This window comes from Parastagonospora nodorum, assembly GCF_000146915.1.
Source record: "Parastagonospora nodorum SN15 chromosome Unknown scaffold_36, whole genome shotgun sequence".
NCBI classification, from domain to species: domain Eukaryota; kingdom Fungi; phylum Ascomycota; class Dothideomycetes; order Pleosporales; family Phaeosphaeriaceae; genus Parastagonospora; species Parastagonospora nodorum.
The window spans coordinates 189863-208528 of NW_001884584.1; the positions used below are offsets into that span (position 1 = coordinate 189863).

Below are 18666 nucleotides of genomic sequence, written 5' to 3' on the forward strand. Positions count from 1 at the left end.
ATTGTAGTGTTTTCCTTTTTCGCATTTACAGGCTGGCACACAAAGGCCCATGTTACCATAGACACGGCCGCAGCAATCGCAATGAATTCTTCACAAACACCCAGGCCGCGCGGTTGAGCTAGCGCAGCGGTTGAATTGACACGCTGACGATTTCCTCGGATACTTTGCACAACGTATCGCATCGTCAAACGTTTTCATGCGCAATGTAACAAGGAAGACAGCCTGCCAACGCTGACAATCTGGCGGCCGTCGGGCGCCTCAGCCCCCCATTGGTCGCACACAACACACAAAACTGATGGAGGACCTTTACACAGCCACGCGCGAAACCCACACCGGCTCTGCGTGCAAGTGGTCCGAAAAGGACGTGCAGGCAGCAACAATGCCCTGTCCGCAGAGGCCGCCCGCCCTCGTAGGCTCGCGATTTCTCCCCAATGGCTTGTTTTTTATTTGCGATCTGCCTTCTGACGTTGCGACATTTCTGAGATCCGAGCTAGTGCACACCGGACGGCAACACGAGGGACTGAAGGACCTCGACGCAAGATTGTCAGCGCGGATTGGGGCGGTGTGGGAAAAGAGGCTACTAATGCTGCAGATGTGCCAGTGTGTAGATGGTTTGCGTACTGCATAGACTTTTCTGACGGTTCAGGCGTGAGGCTGCGGATCGAGCATTGGTAGGTTTTATAAGTTCCTATTATTCTTTTTGCCTTCTTATCTAGGCATCGAAATCACATCGGCAGGTAGCTGTGTGTGCCTCGAAGTGGCCTTGGGCATTTACGTGGTTGAATATCAGGCGTTCATGCTGACTAGACATAGCAACGATGTCTCACTTCAACCCGAGCACTCATCAAGACTTCAATTTCGTTGTGCAAGAACCATCGGATCAGTACTCATATGGGGCTTCAGCACTTCGAAACATCAATGGTGTCTCGCAACCATGGATGCAAAGACCGCGGAGTGCACATCATCACATGCGGAGCCCAGCTACGTCAGTGAGATCAACAGCAACGGCACCAGTCCATCAAAGACACTTTGATAACTCGAACTTTCCACCACAAGGCAATGCATCTCCCTTGAATAGTAGGCCTGATCATGACCTCCTTGCCTTCGATATGCTCGGGCCTCCAGGCCATGACAATCAGAGCTTTAGTCCAATGCATCGACATACTTCCAACGAGGAGTCCTGGAATAGCTTAAATTTAAGAAACGAAGGTGCCTACAGTAATCGGACATCTTTTGACCATGGCGATGGAAGCTTGAGACCCTATGGACAAGGACCTATATCCGTGGGCAGCGCGGCACCAAGGTCGGATTCAGGATATAACTCGCAATCCGTTATCAGTCATGATACAGGCCGGATTGAACTACAATGTCCTCAATTTGGCCTCATACAGCAGATTGATGACCTGAGCACACACTCTGCTCCAGCCGATGCTACACCGATGACGCGCATGCCTTCAGATCAAAAGTCACGCACAAGCCGGATCAGCAATCGGAGCATTAATCGCGGCAATCCTCTTAAATGTGATGTATGCGGTTGTGTTTCCAAATGCAACTCCGATCTAAAGTGAGTGTATCGCCATAGATCTGTTTTGCATCACTGATCCATCATGACAGGAAGCATCAGATTAAGCACTTGAAAGTCTTCTATTGTGATGTCCCAAAGTGCAAGCGAAAGGGTCAAGGCTTTGGTACGACTAATGACCTGGAGAGACATAAGAAGAGCGTGCACAGAATTGGTCTGCATGAGAAATCCTATCAATGTGCTGCGGAGTCCTGCAAAAATAAGACGAAGATATGGCCTAGGCTAGACAACTTCAAGCAGCACATCGAGCGTATGCATAGGGATGATGATATGATCGAGCTCATTAAGAAGTAAGATGCCTACCAGCGTGATCTCCCGCAAGCTGATCAAAATAGATCAACCTTTGCACCAAAGCCTCCCGGACTTGTCACTGAGAATCTGTCTGTGGCTCCAATCGATACTATGATCGCTGGAATGGAAAAGACGTTGTCTGCGCACAGTGACTATGGGTCTGCGTTATCGGCTCATTCAAGAACGGATCAGCCGATTATCCAATGGCCTTCTAAACTGAATCCGGCCGATGATTCTCTCAGCTTTAACCAGTTTCCTATGGCCATGTCCAGCTCTACGTCCTCTAGCGACCAGGATAGGCAAAATGTGTCACATGGCAATATGCAATACTGGCAACAGCAACAGCGTGGCTCAATGCAACGGACGGTGAGTAGCGTATCGCACGGTATGGCTAGAGATGTGCCACATGTACAGTCTCCAGGAGAACAGCAGAAACAGAGGCCGCTCAATGTCCCGTCTGCACCACACACGAAAGTCCAACAGAACTCAGCATCTCAACAAAAGCGCCATGCATTGTCAAAACTGTCACAAGCTGTACACAACGAGATCAAAGATTCTTCAAATCAAGTCGACCTAGAGCAAGTTCTTCTACGCATCCTCGCCGGCCCATCAGAAGCCGAAGAAGTTGAAGACAGCTCCTCATCCTCCCACAACTCCAAAGTCTTTGTTTCCAAGTCCGAAGCCATAAAAGCCGCCCAACTCCTCTCCACCATCATAAAACAAAGCCCGGGCTCAGCATACTCGCACCCACGCAAACCGACCCAAGGCTTCAACACGAACACACTCCAATGCCCGCACTGCACATACACCGTCGCCCGCCCCTGTGATCTCAAAAAGCACATGAAACGCCACGAAAAACCCTACGGCTGCACATACCCCAGATGCCACAAGCGCTTCGGCGCCAAATCCGACTGGAAACGCCACGAAAACAGCCAACACTTCCAACTCGAAGCCTTCCGATGCTCTTTACCCTCCCCCACATCCCCTACCACAGACTGCGCCGCGCACTTCTTCCGCCCCGAACAATTCAAAACTCATCTCCTCACCTCACACAAACTCGCGACGTCTTCCATCGATGAATACGTGCGCCGCAACCGTATTGGCAAGAACTGCCAGGGCCAGTTCTGGTGTGGGTTTGAGAAGCGCATTGTCGAGCTCAAGGAGAAGAGGAATGCGGCGTGGGATGAACGGTTTGATCATATTGCGGCGCATTTTGAGAGGGATGAGATGAGCATTGAGGAGTGGGTTTGTGTGGAGGAGGGGAGGAAGAAGGGGGTTTTGGGGAAGGAGAGGGAGAGGTATGTTTTTGATGAGGACGAGGTGCTGGTTCCGCCTGTACCGCCTGTGCAAAGGAATGAAATGAAGAGGGTGGCTGGTGTGGAGCAGATTAATACGAGAAGCAGTCAAAGGCGACGGATGGAAGACCATGACGATGGTCATGCAGTGACTGATGATGATGGCGCTCCTAGCAATGCAGCACGTGGGGTAATTGCACGCTATTGTGTAAGTCGGTCAGAGCGTTCTGCGGACTACAGCTAACATGTTACAGTGCGACTGTGGAGATGGACCAAACAATAGTGTGATACAATCAGGGTGTATAGTGTGTGGACATGATTATTGTCTCAAATGCCCCCTTATGCAAGAGGGCTGATAGGAGGCTTTCCCAGAGGCTTGTTCATTTGCGTAATTCTGTTAAAGGAGACACTTTGTCTGGGCCAATGTTAGACAACTAGAGAATAAACATGAATTATTACTTATAGAGGCAGAGCTGTTGGTGTCCTAAAATGGCCGTTCGTATAGAGTCGTCCACGGTGAGATCATCGCATTCCATCGAACTTTACGCGCGTGATCGATTACACATTTCGAAAGCATCTGCACCTCCACTGCTATAACGCGCACCATAAGAAACGACATAATCCAGAAAACACTTGCCATAACCGAATGAGATGGACGTTTCGCAACCCCCGGTGAAAGTAGTGGATCGGAGATACTTGGCGCCGATTCCCCCGATTGGCCGAGCGAGGACACCTGGAGCATGATAGCTCTCCAACGAGCTCCGTGACGCGGCTCAGCAATCAACAACGACCTTCCTTTTCGCAATCATCCTTCTTTCCCCAACATGGCTGCTGCACAGGAGAGCCAATTCCTGAAGCAGGCGAGCGGCCCAAACACTCGCGGCCTGCTCAGAGTCATTATCCTCGTTTTGATCGCGGGCGCCGCCGTCAGCAGCCGTCTGTTCTCGGTGATTCGCTTTGAGAGCATCATCCACGAGTGTACGTTGTTGTCAATTGGAGAGAGGGGAATTGGGACTGAAAACTAATGAATTACAACAGTCGATCCTTGGTTCAACTTCCGCGCGACGAAATATCTGGTCGAGCATGGCTTTTATAAGTTCTGGGATTGGTTCGATGACCGTATGCGCAACATGTCCCTCGAGACGATGAGAACACGAAGCTAATTGCTATGGCTGTACAGGAACATGGCATCCTCTCGGACGAGTTACCGGTGGAACCCTCTACCCCGGATTGATGGTGACCAGCGGTGCCATCTACCACTTCCTCCGCGCCATCGCGATGCCCGTCGACATTCGAAACATTTGCGTACTACTCGCGCCCGCTTTCTCCGGCCTCACCGCGCTCGCAACGTACCTCTTGACCTCGGAGATGGTCGAGTCTCCGTCCGCCGGTCTCCTCGCCGCCGCCTTTATGGGCATCACACCGGGTTACATCTCGCGTTCAGTAGCAGGAAGTTACGACAACGAGGCTATTGCCATTTTCCTGCTCGTCTTCACGTTCTACCTCTGGATCAAGGCAGTCAAGCTTGGATCCATGTTCTGGGGCGCAATGGCTGCGCTGTTCTACGGATACATGGTGTCGGCGTGGGGAGGATACGTTTTCATTACGAACTTGCTGCCTCTGCATGCGTTTGTGCTGATTTGCATGGGAAGATACAGCCCGCGGTTGTATGTCAGTTACACCTCGTGGTATGCAATTGGTACGCTCGCGAGTATGCAGATTCCGTTCGTCGGATTCATGCCTATTCGCAGCAGCGAGCACATGTCCGCTCTCGGTGTCTTTGGCCTGCTCCAGCTTGGTGGCATTTGTTGATTGGGTCCGCGCGCAACTTCCCGGAAAGCAGTTCCAGACGCTGCTCCGCGCGCTTGTCCTCTTCATCTTCGTCGTCGGATTCGGAGGCCTTGTCCTCCTCACCGTCACTGGAGTTATTGCCCCCTGGACCGGACGTTTCTACTCGCTTTGGGACACTGGATACGCAAAGATTCACATTCCCATCATTGCTTCCGTCTCAGAACATCAGCCTACCGCATGGCCCGCGTTCTTCTTCGACTTGAACATGATGATCTGGCTGTTCCCCGCCGGTGTCTACCTTTGCTTCCGCAAGCTCACCGACGAGCAGGTCTTCATTGTCATCTACGCCGTACTTGCCAGCTACTTCGCCGGTGTCATGGTTCGTCTCATGCTCACCCTGACACCCATTGTCTGTGTCGCCTCGGCAATGGCTTTCTCTGAGATTCTCGATGTCTTTTTGAGCGTGAAGACCCCGAAGGCCGCCGATGACAAGGAGACTGGTGCTGCAGACGCTGCCAAGGTTGCGGCAGCCGCAGTCCTCCCTGATGGTCTGCGCTCGACACGCAACCCCATTGTCGGCATCTACTCATACGCCTCAAAACTGACTGTTGTCGGAGCTTCCCTTGTCTACCTTCTGCTATTCGTCCTCCACTGCACCTGGGTCACCTCAAACGCCTACTCTTCGCCCTCCGTTGTGCTTGCTTCCAGGCTTCCGGACGGCAGCCAGCACATCATTGACGACTACCGTGAGGCGTACTACTGGCTCAGGCAAAACACCCCTCAGAACGCCAAGATTATGTCGTGGTGGGATTACGGTTACCAGATTGGTGGCATGGCTGACCGCCCGACACTTGTCGACAACAACACCTGGAACAACACACATATCGCGACCGTTGGTAAGGCTATGAGCTCCAGCGAGGAGGTCAGCTACCCCATCATGCGCCAGCACGAAGTCGACTACGTTTTGGTCGTGTTCGGTGGTCTGCTTGGTTACTCTGGTGACGACATCAACAAGTTCCTCTGGATGGTCAGGATTGCCGAGGGCATCTGGCCTGATGAGGTCAAGGAGCGCAGCTTCTTCACTCCCCGTGGAGAGTACCGTGTGGACGAGGAAGCCACACCGACCATGAAGAACAGCTTGATGTAAGACATTTGATCAATTCACACATGATGCATTACTGACAACAGCATAGGTACAAGATGTCATACTACAACTACAACGCGCTGTTCCCCGCTGGACAGGCTCAGGACCGTGTCCGTCAAGCGAAACTACCCGCCAAGGGGCCCGAACTCAGCACCATTGAGGAGGCCTTTACTAGCGAGAACTGGATCATCAGGATTTACAAGGTCAAGGACCTTGACAACTTTGGCCGTGATCACCAGAGCGCAGTCGCTTTTGACAATGGCCACAAGAAGAAGAGGGCGTCGAAGAGGAAGGGCGCAAGAACTTTGCGGGTAGAGTAGAGCCATCTACTGTTTCTGTCTAGAGTATTTGAGCATCTGTAAAACTAAGCCTGGAAGGCATGTAGGTTGTTTTGGGCGTTTCAAAAGAATACAATATTTCGAGCTCACGTTGTACACTTCAAAGGTGAAGATTAGTCGGGACGAAAAGCCGCATTCGCAAGAGCTTGTTATTTGTGGGGTAAAGGTATGTTGGTGCGCTTTGGATTGAGATTCTGGTGAGTAGTGCTAGTACAGCAAGGACTGACAACGACATCTTCCTTCACCTCGAGTCTTGGTATATCGCTTAGTCAATCGTCTCTCTTTATACCTCTACTCATCTTTTTTGCGTCCACCTCATGGTCCTTCCACTTTTGTCCCACCTCGTCGCCTTCCTCACCTCCCACGTGCCACCCACGCAACCCACCTCGACACCAAAAGCGCGCACGACCGCAATTTCCCCACATCACAATGGCGAACGAGGAGCAGCGACGGGCCTTTGCGTCGTACATGGGCACTGCCAGCGCGAGCGCGGGCCAACAAGCAGCCCAGACTTCTGGTGCCTACACCAATGCGGGCAACCCATATCTCTACCAAGTGTGAGTGTAATGTCGGAGCCTTGGAGCCTGGTGGCTGACCGTGCGCTGCAGAAGTACTCCTATGCCTGAGCCCTCGAGCTTCTTTTCTCTTTTGCGCAAACAGCTCACCTTTCTAGCAGCAGTTTCCTGGCATCCAAGGCCTTCCGGCAGCACCTACACCTCCGCCGGCCGCACCATCTTCGGTCGCTTCATATCCGAGCTACACAGGTGCGTATCAGGGTGGGTATCCCCAGGCTGGTTTTCGGCAAGGCGGGTATCAGCAGAGCGCCTTTCCGCAGCGCCCACCACCACTGGGTCAGAGTGAGACATTGCAGGGCCAGCAGTCGATGCAACAGCAGTCAGGTCAGCCAAACTACTACCAGACTTCCGGCAACTACAGCAATCAGCAGCAAACTGCGCCGGGATACAACTCGAACTGGCAGCACGCTGACCCGATGTCGCCTCGAAACGGAAACCCCAACGGTTACGTGGCTGCCAGAAACGCCATGGTCCCGTCACCTCGCGACTTCTCGGGAGAGATCGTCGAGGATAGGAGGAGGCAGGTCAATGAGCAGTACCATTATCATCAGTATGGTCAGCCCCAGCCAGTTGCAGAACCTGCTCCGCCCCAAGTCGATGAGCAGACCGTGCCAGTACTGCTGTGCCATACCTGCAGCGTTTGCAGCAGCATGCGCTCCGCTGGCTACCACCGCAACAACCCAGTGGTACCTGGAAAGCCACTCGTGCTCACGCCCTGTCGACGATGCAAGAAGAAGATTAAGAGTCGGCGTCGGTCGATGAGCAGCTTCACGCGGATCAGGTCATGCACGGCGGAAGACCCATGCGACTGGCCTAGCGAGGCAGTTCATGTTGACATGGAACGCAAAGAGCACAGGGGCAGGCAACCTAGCCGCGAAGATGTCTACGTGTACAGACACTCACCAAGCCGTCCTCGCATTATCCGCCAGAGCTCAAGCCAGACGAGATTCGGCCTACGAGCCCTACAGCATGAGCAGGCAACTCCGCGTGTGTTTATGAACGAAGGGAAAGTGCGAGTCTCTTCGTTGAGCCCCGGTCGACATGCTAGGTATGATGGAGTGTGGCCTCCGCCAGATGTCGTGCGCATCAACCCATCGAAGCCTGAAGTCCCAGTCCCAGTCCAGCCCAACCCTCATGTCACCTCAAGTGACGAGGTATGGCCTCCACCTGATGGTGTCCGTACTCACTTCTATAGGAAGGATGATACGAGGTTCTTGCGCAGCCAGAGTTCGAGAATCATTGAGTTGAGCCCGTCGCCGCCGCCTGCGCGTGCCCGATCGACTCGAGTCGTCTATCAAAGCGAATCTGTCGAGCGGCGCCCTAGAAGCGTGACTCCCGTGCGTGTCAGCTTCCACGAGGAGCAACGCGGTGAAGAGGCAGAGGCTCGTATGATGGCGCATCCACGACCGTATCGTCCTGTGGTAGTGGACCGTCGCAACTTTGCAAGAGCATCAGAAGAGACATCGTCAAGTACTGACTACATGCCTCGTGGACGTCAAGACTCGCCCGGTCGAGGCATTCTGAAGCCGACTGGTGGTGAGCGCGAGACGTCCCGACGACGCATGAGCATGCGTGAGAGTCAGCAGAGCACTACAGTGGAGATTGGCGGTCCTAGGGTGCACTTTGGCGCAGAGCGGAGAGAAGGAGGGGTGGCACCGCCCGGCAGAGGTAGGCCACGTTTTGCAGATGAAGCGAGGCGGCCGGGCGATGACCACGAGCACTACCGCGACTATGCACGACATCGCTATGTCGACGACCCGCCTCCTGCGCCACCGGTCGATGAGATGGAGCGCGTACGCATCCGAAGAGCATCAGTCGAGGATATGGAGTGTGTTCGCATCCGGCGAGCATCAGTGTCACCTCGTCGAAGCTACGAAGAAGAAATCCGCATCGACCGAGCTCCTCGCCTCTCTCCTTCCCCCCAACCGCCTCCACCTCCTCTAGCGCCCAGACATTATGAAGAGATCCGTGTCCGCCACGTCTCTCCTCTCCCGCCTCGTGAACGCACGCCTCGCCCTCCACCTTCCCCACCATCCCCCGAACGTCCGTTCTACCGCCACGTCGCCCGCCAGCAAGCTCAGCCGCGTCTTCGGTCGGCTACTCCTCCGCGTGTCGCCAAGCCTACGTCAGACGATATGACGGACTCGGATAGTGCGCATTCGGGTGAAGTCACTGAGGTCAGGAGCTGGAGGGGTATTGATGAGAATGGTCAGCCCGCGACGTTTGTGGAGGAGCGTAGGACGGTCAAGACGATTGAGCAGGGGAGCGAGAGGGGTGGGTTGGGAGATTACAGGAACTTGGGTAGCAGGGCGGGGGAGAGAGTGGGGAGTAGGCAGTATCGGGAAGTCTGAGGGATGTGGATTAGGCGGAGTAGATGAAGGTGTGAAGATTGGCGAGTGCATGCGGGAGATGAGATCAGAGGAACTGGTGCTTGCTTGTGTACTTTTCTTTTGCTTTCTCCTGATAATGCTCTTAGACTGCTTTTTCTGCGATTGTACCTGAGGAGGAAGGACTGCCCGTGTGGGTGCTGTCGAGCGATTGTGTCAAGTCACAATACGTCCACGTCTATGCCTCATCAGTATTAGACTGCTTTCGAAACATGTATAAAAGCCCCCCTCATACCTGCTAGATACTCGGTATCACCCACTCTGCTCTCTATACACCGCCTTCGAAAACAGATAAGAGGCCGGATCATGTCTTTTCCTGCCCTTCCGATCCAAAAACCGAAAGCAAATTCTGTAATGTGTGCGTTCCAAAAGTCCTCAAAGATCTTTTGAATGTTCCCAAAGCCGCGAAAGACTTGCCCCATGTTCCAAAACTTGCCGGTGCACATGCCTATTCTTCCTCTCTCCTGGAGACTGCCCGACATCACTCGAAGCTCCAAAAGGCTTGTCTTGCTGCAGAATGGTGCAAGCCCTTCTCTCCTTCCCCTGTTCTTTCAAAACCAATCCAGAAGAGCGCCATGTCTTTTCCTCGCTTTCGCCGAAAAGTCCATGTCGATCTGCTTCATGTGTGTGGATCAAAACGCGATAGTCGCAAGCGTATATCTGTAAAGAGGAGGGCGCTGCGATTTAAAAGGACTGTGCTGAGGCTGCATGACTTATTGCGACTTTGACACCGGAATCAGAATTTACTTCTGGGACGCAGTATGTCTTCTCTCGGGAGGAAAAAAGACGTAGATTTTGCCGCCATTTCCAAATCACTTGAATACCTTACTCATGTTGCATCCAATTCCGGGCGTCGGATATGATTGTTCAGAACTACTTTCTGGTACTTGATTTCCAAAATCTCAACTGAGTGATACCATGTGCGAGTCTGGGACTGTTCGGAAAGCATATGTCGGCCTTGCGCATGTGGGGGTTTGTCGATATCGAAAGCGCTCCATCACATCACAATCACGTGTCCAAGCGCGAACACTCTGGGAAACCATGTGCGCTCTGCTCCGCGACTCAAAACGAATACCAAAAAGAGCAATGTTTTGACATGAAAAGAAAGCAGGCGCGCGTAAATATGACGGGTGTGGGAGGGAGTTTGACCGCGTCCAAAATGATGGAGATGACTATGCATGTTCTTCTCGGCTGTTGAGAAGAAAGCCGCCCCCATGTGCAAGTCAGGTACTGGAGCATACGCAGGAACCAAAGTACACCTCGAGCAATATGAGTGTGCGGATGAAATGCTTCGATGGTGGTTTGAATTGCGACGATCAGAACATCTATCGGGATGCAAGCTTGTTACTTTGAATATCCCTGGAGTCAGCGTAGAGGGTTTTCGAGGTGTTGAAGCTTTTGCTGCAATGAGACGCATGCACTCTGACTGCTAGTCGTTAGCGACGCGTGCTAGCGAACCTTGGAGATGGAACGAGTGGAAATCAGACGATGAGAACAATGCAAGTCAAAGAAATGTGTATTCATGAGTCCAAGCGTTCCAAAGGAATTGAACAAAGGAAAAACGACCACAACGGCCAGGTATATCCCCCCACCCTAATCAATGCAAGACTCTCATGCCTTGTCCTTGCACTGAATTTCGCCATCCAGTATCCGAAATCCAGAGCTTGCAACCCCCATTAACCCATCTAGCAACAGTCCTCCGCACATTCACAGCACTCAAAACAGCACTCGCACCCTTCCTCGCACACAAAGCAACAACACAGCGTCGCCAGACACGCTGCCAAGCAACCCCGGTCCTTCTTCTGCTTGCGCGGCGCCTGCGCAGGCGCTTGCTGGTACTGCATCGGCTGCTGCTGGCCTTGCGGCGGGTAGTAGCCCATGGGCTGTTGGGGCGCGTAGCCGCCTTGTTGAGGAGGGTATTGTTGCGGGTAACCGCCTTGGCCGCCGTAGCTATTGGGGTGTTAGTGCGATGTGGGTGGTTTGGGGGTTTGGAAGCGAGGTGCAAGATTCGGTTCGAGAGATACTTACGCTGGCTGGGGAGGTGGAGGGCCGGATTGGTAGTATCCTTGAGCCGACATTTTTGAGATTTTTTTGTTGTCGAGAAAGCTTAGGTAGCTGTAGGATATGTATGCGCGCTGGATGTATCGTTTGTCGCTCGCTAAAAACGTCGTCGCAGATTCAATACCAAGCTTTGTCGCCGAGAGATATCAAGGCTTAGCAGATCGCAATCACCAAACCCTCAGGAGTGAGAGACAAGAAGAACGGGAGGACGGTGTAGGTGAGACAAGTGAGGTTGGATTAGGGTGGATCGCAATCGCAATTTCACGGGGGGCTCGCCCGTCCTCTTAAAGCCCTTCGCTCCGAACGCAGCGACCCCCATGATCTAGCCTCCAGCCCATCGCCCAACACGCCCAATTGGCGCAAATAAGCCCGGACACATGCCCGGCGGTGACTTCGTCATGCGCACTTCAGCCACTTTCTACCTGCGCAGACGTGACATAATTGACGCACCTGCAGATGTGATCTGAGATAGCTGGCGCCACAGCGCGTTTGCGCGCGAATCTGTGCGATTTGTTCAAGGTCTCGAGCAGGCGTCGTCATCGTGCAAGCCACGAAAGCGGAGACGTGTGCTAAGCACTTGCTTGGCGAAAGCTTGGTGCCCGACCGCAGTGTGGTAAGGCTGTTTAGTGTGTTTATTACTCATTATCACTCTTCACAGTCGCCAGTTAGTTTCCTAGTGTCTCGACGCTCTGCAAGTCCTCCAGTGCTTATTTCGATCGCTTTACACTTACAGAGAGGTTGCAGTTGCTAGAAAACTTCACACATCAGCCGTGGCTCAGCCTTCCAGAACGCGCGGAGAAGGCCCGACGCATGTACACGCATCCCTTCCAAATCGCAGACAACACATCCACGCAGAACACGTGCACTCTCATTTCGAAACGCGTGTACCAAGATACACGAATGCCAAGCCACATCCCAGATCAGAGCAGTTGATCAGTTGCAATAAGCTCTGATAGGTGAAGCCTGTTCATTGGTCACAAGCATAACGGTTTTATGCTAATTTATGACCGTTTTTCTTCTGAGTAGCGGCATGGAGAGATACATCAGCTGTGAACTTCAAGGCCCAAACGCAAGAGAGTCAACAGTAGTAATAATGAACGCTATATACCCACGGCTGCCCAATCACCCATCCATCTCCCATCCATCATCCAACAGCCCCATCTAGCACAACTGCGCCACCCCCAGTCTCCGAATTATGTACATACACATGTATTGGTTGGAAAGGATATTAAGATGCTCTGTAGAATGAGCGGCCACCGCCAGCCTAGAAGCCAAAGGGATTCTGAGGAGCTGCATGATGAATTAGCTTCATGGTTATAAATTTCATTGCAGATTTCAACTTACTGGCATTCGCCAAACTCGCCTTACCCGTTGGCTGTGGCGTCAGCTTCTTCGCCGCCTGTACACCGAATCTGATCGGCGGTGCGGGGCCCGTCTTCTGCGGCACCAATGGTTGCGCGGTGGGCATGGATGGCATGGGTGGCATGGGAGGCATAGGTGGTGGGGTCTGTCCGAAACCTGTGGGTTGGGCCTGTATAGCAGGCGGGAGGAAGCGGTTGATACCCGTAGCTTGCGGGTTAAGAGGCGATGGCTGGAAGCTGTTGTAGCCCGTTGGCTGCGATTGCATGGGCTGGAACGGTGGTCGTGCCGGGTCTGCAAAGGGGCTGCCATTTTGCTGGAAACTGGGCTGGAATCCTGTCTGCATCGGTTGCTGGAAGCCGGTCTGCATGGGTTGTTGGAAACCAGTTTGCATTGGCTGTTGGAAGCCGCCTGGGAAGCCAGTCTGTTGGGGCATCTGCGGGGGCGGCGACATGGAGTTGTATCCTGTAGGCTGCGGCATCATACCGTTTTGCTGATATCCGAACCCATTCTGTTGAGGCATGCCGGTCATCTGCGGCTGCATTCCTTGTGGCCCTTGAGCTTGCATGTTGGGGTTGTAGCCTGTGAGCTGGGGCTGCAGAGGCGCTGGAGGACCAAATGCACTCTGCTGATGTGGGTTCTGAGGAGCCGAGGAAGATCGCTGGGGTGGTGGCGCAATCATGCCACCAGCGCCCTGCTGTTGAGGAGCTTGTGGTCGCATACGTGGAGGAGCAAGATTGTGAGGTTGTGTCAATGCCTTGATGGCAGCGACCTGATCGAACAACGATGGTGTAGCACCTGTTGGCTGAGCCTGCACCGGTGCAGGTGCTTGTTGGGGAGGAGCCTGAGCGGGCTGTGGAGCCGGCGCAGGAGGCGTTGGCTGTGCAATGAGCTCTGGCTTGAGAGCAGGCATGTCGAGAAGAGAGAGGTCGTTCATGGAACCAGTCAACTTCGGCGCAGGCGCAGCGGCTTGTTGAGCTGGAGTTGGGGACGTTGCTGGTGCTGGAGCAGAGGCAGAAGCAGATCTTGAAGGCTTAACATCCCAAGCATTGTCTTCAAAGCCTTCCACCTGCTTGTCAGGCTTGGGGGCAGAAGCCAAGGGCGTTGAAGTACCATCTGTAGGTTTCTTGGCCGTTCCATCGCTCTTCTGCTCGAAAGCCTTGGCATCGATAGTGTCACTTGTCTGCACAGGTGGTGCAGGTCGACCCTTGCGAGTGTTATTCCTGAGCGCGCCACCCGGTCCAGAGAACAAGCCACCAGGGCCTCCCTCTTCGCCGCCATCTTCAGCTGTCTTGCTACCGAACTTGGTCTCTAGGTGTTTTGTGACGCGTAGGATATCGCCTTCTTTGAGACCCAAGGTGCGCAAAAGGGCAGGGGTAATATCAGGCAAATTCTCCTCGCCCATCTGATCCTTATGAAATGCCTGCGCGTATCGTTCACAAATTTGAGGGTTAACGCCACACTTGAGGAAGAAGTCGAACCAATCGTAGTCTGGCTTCTTGTCGACGGAGATTCCTAAGGGTGATCGAGGAGCCTGGCCCGTCTCTCTAGCACGCTGTAAGCTCCGCCTCTTAAGGTCAGATAATGGCTTGTCGTCGTCTAGTGATTCTCCAGTTGCTCGCTCGACATACTCGAGGTCTTCCACTGACATCTTGGTCACTGGTACAGCAATCTTGACGCCATTCACCTTGTGTAGATGAATCTTTCCACCCTTCATAAGAATGAACTCCGCTTCGACCTTGAAAGAGCCGGATCGGTCGGTCCATGTTCGGACTCTCGCGGGGTCTGGAAAGAGCATTAGTTGTTGGCTCAAGCTCAACACATCAGAAACTTACTCGGTTTCGACGACGACTTGGACGAAGAAGTCTTGTCTGGTGCGGAGGTCTCGCGCTTACTCGATCTCTGTGAAGTACGACGATGGTCAACGTTTGCATGCATGAGGCTAGAATTACGCGAAGGCAAATGCAGGCCAGGTCCTACCTGATCATTCCTTGCCTCGCTTTCTGGCCGGCTTCGCCTCGAGGCCTGACGAGCGAGTTCCTCTTCCTCCCGCCTGTTCTGTTCGACTCTCGATCGACCGGCGTTGGTTCCCGTGCGAGCGATTTGGGCGGCGGGTGCGGAAATGGGCACGGTTGCTGTAATCTCAACGTAATTAGCGGGAACTACACCCTCCTTGCCGTTCTTCAATCGCCGGACTTTCCACCACTCGTCACTGGCTGAATCGTCGAGAACGACAATCTCGTCGCCGAGACCAACGGTGACTTCGTCGTCGCCCTGCGCCATGAAGTCAAACAGCATGACGCCCTTCTTTTGCACGTTCGAGTTTCCGGAGCCAGCCGCGAGCACTTCACGAAGTCCCGCGCCCTTGGCCATTCCCGCAAGCTCGCCAAGAGCCAGCATAATTTCAGACGCCGTGTCCTTGGCTCCACAGTGGAAGTCGACGCTCTTGCTGGGCTGCTTCAGCTCCATGAAGATGTGCTTTCCCTCCTGCGAGTAGTATTCCATCTTCTCGGCAGTCCATTCCTGTTGTGGCCCGTCGCGCGACTTTTCTGGCGCAATCATGACGAGACCCTTGGGAACGTTGATGCCCAGTGTCATTGGCATCTTCTTGTTCTTGCCAGGTTGCGTGATGTATTCGTAGATGTTGTACAAGTGGTATCCACCACCCGACGTGGGCGTAGCAGGCTGCTCATCGTCATGGTCGTTGAAGTTGACGAATTGTTGTCGGGGAGGAGGCGATCGGCGCTCGGGCGATGGAGAACGTGCATGCGCATATTGGGTTGGAGGCGGGGATATTTGCTCAGAGGGCGGGCGCTGAGGCAGTCGTGGCGCGGGTGCGTCTTCGTCGGATTCTTCAGGCGTAAATTGTACGCGTCGTTGTCGAGCCGGAGCAGTCACGTTGGGTGGGGGGGAAATGGTTGATCGGGGTACTGCGGTTTGCTCGGATTTCTTCTGGATGATGCCCGCAAGAGCAGCGGCGGGGCTCACGCGTGGCGGGCTGTCTGGAGTCGGCGGCTGGTCGTCATCCGAATCGGGAGCGGCTGGTATCGAGGGTCGGGAGGGCAGCGCAGGCGACGCAGCTTCCGCAGCCGCGGGAGCCGCGACACCCTTTGTGAGCTCGATATAGTTTGCCGGAGCAAATCCATAGCTGGCGCCCTCTCCCACCAGGGTCCAATCCGGGTCTGTGATGTCGTAGACGTCGAGCACGGCATCTTCCTTGAACGAGAGCTCTTCGTCGGTCTGGCGGTCGTAGTCGTAGAGAGCTTTGGCCTGCGAGACGGGAGCGAGCTAAATGTATGTTGTCAGACGCTGTTCATTCGCATCCACAGATGCAGACGTCGTTTGAAGCCTGCATCAGCTCCTGCTTGCGGAAGCTCAGACACCCCCCCCCCCCCCGACGCAGCGGTTCGCGACTCACCTCCTCAATGTAATTGTTTGGGATCAAGCCCTCGGGCTCTTCCTCATCCTCCTCCCGGCCCTTCTTCTTTGCCTTCCACCAGTCGTCATCCGACGACTTCTCCAGCACCATCAGCACGTCGCCCTCAGTCAGCGCGATCTCATTGTCGCTCTGGGGCACGTAGTCGTAGATGGCACGGTATATGCCGAGAAAAGAACCATTGTGTCGGCGGGAGGTGCGGCGCACCTGCAGAAATGGCTATGTGGTATAAAGAGGTGGTGCTACAAGTGATGGCAGTGTACAATGATGCGCATAAGCTCGGCGGAGGCGGACGGGGGTTGTCGTTGCACGTCGAGGGGCTGGCAGGGGACGCCTGTTCCGATGGCAACCCGCAGATCTGCTACCACCGACGGGACGGACACGACGGTGCACAGGAGACGCTGGAGTGAATGTGTTGCCAAAGCAGTGCAAATGGGGATGCGATTGTGTGGGGAAGCTCGTGCTCGTGCTGCAACAGCCGCCTGAGGTGAGACAGATGGTCGCTGAAGCTGGACGCTTGGGAGACAGGCGCTAGTCATGCACCCACGAATCGACCGTCCCCACATCGACGTCAACCCGCTTCCATCCCGAGTCTGCCCAACTCGAGCTATTATAAGCTCATGCTTTGGAGGGTTTGTAATGGAGATTTCCCACATGGAACGAACGTCTTCTTCTGTATTGCATTGCTTGTCATCGTCCTCAGTGACCATGCAACACCTGCATTGAGCCCTCCCTTTCCTCATGTCATCCCATCGTGTCTTCACCTAATACGTAAATCTAAAGCCCTCGGTCCCTTCCAACACCCTCTTCCCCCTCGCTTGTCTCTGGTTCGTCGTGTAAAAGTACATCGAGAACACCCCCACCAGCCCTATAATCATAACATGCGAGCCAATGCTCACCCAAATCGCCGTCATATATCTCGGGCTCTCCTGCTGCCTCACGATAAAACTGCCTGCGATGCCACCTGCCCCATTGAATGCCGTCACCGCTGCAGCGCTAAACACCCTCTTCCACTGTCCAACAATATTGTTCGCTTGATACGTCGCCATGGCGGCCCAGTTGGCGACGTATGCGCCCGTAGCTAGATACGTGCCGATGTAGCGAACAGTGACCTGGTCGGTGAAGCCGAGCATGCAAAAGCCAATGATCAGCGTGATGCAGTTGAATGCTATGATGGGGCCACGGAGCTGGTACTTGTCGCCAACGAGAGAAGACAGAATAGCCGGGATCACAGCATAGTAGTATGGAGGCGCGGAGAGCAGGATAGACTTGTTCGTGCTGAAACCCATACCGCCTTGCAGGATGATGGGCAGGAAGTAGGACAAGCTGGTAGACACGAGGTTCTGGAGGAAGTAGAGCACGCAGAAACCGTAAATCTTTGGGTCTTTGGCGTGCACGAAGACCTTGGACCAGGCGAAGGGGTCAGGCTTGACGTCGCCTCTGTCGTTCTGGATACGATCCGAAGCGATCTTGCTTTCGTATTTGCTGAGGAAGTGGAAGCTCTGGTCCGACTTTTCAGGAAAGTCGACCATCCACCAGTACGTGACGATGCCGATGAAAGCAGTGATAGACCCTTGTACGATAAACATCCATTGCCAACCCTTCAAACCCCCTTTCCCGTTCAACTGGTTCAGTCCGAAGTTGACGATGCCTCCCGTGGCAAGAACAATAACCTCTCCACTCTGCATATACGCAAAGCGCAGTTGTTGCTCTTTCCTCGTATACCATGCGCTAAGAAGCACCGTCAAACCAGGGTAAATCCCCGACATTGCGATGCCCAGTAATATCCTCATCGCAATCATCTGGCGCCACGTCTGCACAAAAGCCGTGCACATCGTAATAATGCCGAAGCAAAAAGTGATGAAGGCGAACCAAATTCGCGGACCAAACGTCCTGACTGCAATCGTCGACGGCAGTTGGAAAGCAATGCTAGCGATCGTGAAGATGAAGATCGAGACTGAGTATCTGTTGCCGACATTGAGCTCCAAGTCGCTGAGCATCGAGGTAACCGAGGCCGAGGAAATGACACCAGAGTCCAGTAGGTTGAGACTGCAGAGTATGCCTGCGATGCTGCAGAGTCGCAAATCGACTTTCAATCGCAGACTGTCCTCCCATTCTTCCTCGAGTCTATCTCTTTCCCTTGCATCCGGTTCGATGATTGCGTCGTGTTCATCATCCCGCACTTCTTCCGCAGATACCTGACTGGAAATTGAGCTCTTCGTCATGTCGCCGGTGTGAGAGAAAGACGTGAAAAGAAAACGAAGCGAAGCAGCATGAGAGGGGTCATGTCGTGCGAATCTACTAGAATTGTTACATGCTTATCCGGGACTGAGTCTAAAGTGGTGCAAGTCTGTCGCTTGCAGTTGATTGCAGATCATTTTCGGGAGCCGCTTCCGACCTCGGCAGG

The 18666-nt window shown here is 53.8% G+C and overlaps 6 protein-coding genes across 6 annotated transcripts; 4 read left to right on the forward strand and 2 right to left on the reverse strand.

Moving 5' to 3' along the window:
- Window positions 1-2194: 2194 nt before the first annotated feature.
- SNOG_15213 (hypothetical protein) lies at window positions 2195-3320 on the forward strand (the record flags this gene model as incomplete). Its single annotated transcript, XM_001805319.1, has 3 exons — window positions 2195-2239; window positions 2288-3248; window positions 3277-3320. 3 exons carry the CDS (start codon window positions 2195-2197, stop codon window positions 3318-3320), a joined length of 1050 nt encoding a protein of 349 aa, XP_001805371.1.
- A 672-nt stretch (window positions 3321-3992) lies between these two features.
- SNOG_15214 (hypothetical protein) lies at window positions 3993-6423 on the forward strand (the record flags this gene model as incomplete). Its single annotated transcript, XM_001805320.1, has 5 exons — window positions 3993-4146; window positions 4207-4287; window positions 4349-4931; window positions 4963-6102; window positions 6153-6423. 5 exons carry the CDS (start codon window positions 3993-3995, stop codon window positions 6421-6423), a joined length of 2229 nt encoding a protein of 742 aa, XP_001805372.1.
- Window positions 6424-6870: 447 nt separating this feature from the next.
- SNOG_15215 (hypothetical protein) lies at window positions 6871-8960 on the forward strand (the record flags this gene model as incomplete). The annotated part of the gene is given in 5 exon segments (XM_001805321.1): window positions 6871-6998; window positions 7149-7205; window positions 7232-7298; window positions 7313-8632; window positions 8649-8960. 5 exon segments carry the CDS (start codon window positions 6871-6873, stop codon window positions 8958-8960), a joined length of 1884 nt encoding a protein of 627 aa, XP_001805373.1.
- Window positions 8961-11014: 2054 nt separating this feature from the next.
- Window positions 11015-11481, reverse strand: SNOG_15216 (hypothetical protein; the record flags this gene model as incomplete). The annotated part of the gene is made up of 3 exons (XM_001805322.1): window positions 11015-11088; window positions 11193-11353; window positions 11432-11481. The coding sequence occupies 3 exons, from the start codon at window positions 11479-11481 to the stop codon at window positions 11015-11017; spliced, it is 285 nt and encodes a 94-aa protein (XP_001805374.1).
- A 1247-nt stretch (window positions 11482-12728) lies between these two features.
- Window positions 12729-18484, reverse strand: SNOG_15217 (hypothetical protein; the record flags this gene model as incomplete). Its single annotated transcript, XM_001805323.1, has 7 exons — window positions 12729-12754; window positions 12809-13288; window positions 13310-14608; window positions 14659-14725; window positions 14804-16111; window positions 16242-16466; window positions 17159-18484. The coding sequence occupies 7 exons, from the start codon at window positions 18482-18484 to the stop codon at window positions 12729-12731; spliced, it is 4731 nt and encodes a 1576-aa protein (XP_001805375.1).
- Window positions 18102-18472, forward strand: SNOG_15218 (hypothetical protein; the record flags this gene model as incomplete). Its single annotated transcript, XM_001805324.1, has 2 exons — window positions 18102-18297; window positions 18336-18472. The coding sequence occupies 2 exons, from the start codon at window positions 18102-18104 to the stop codon at window positions 18470-18472; spliced, it is 333 nt and encodes a 110-aa protein (XP_001805376.1).
- Window positions 18485-18666: the final 182 nt, after the last annotated feature.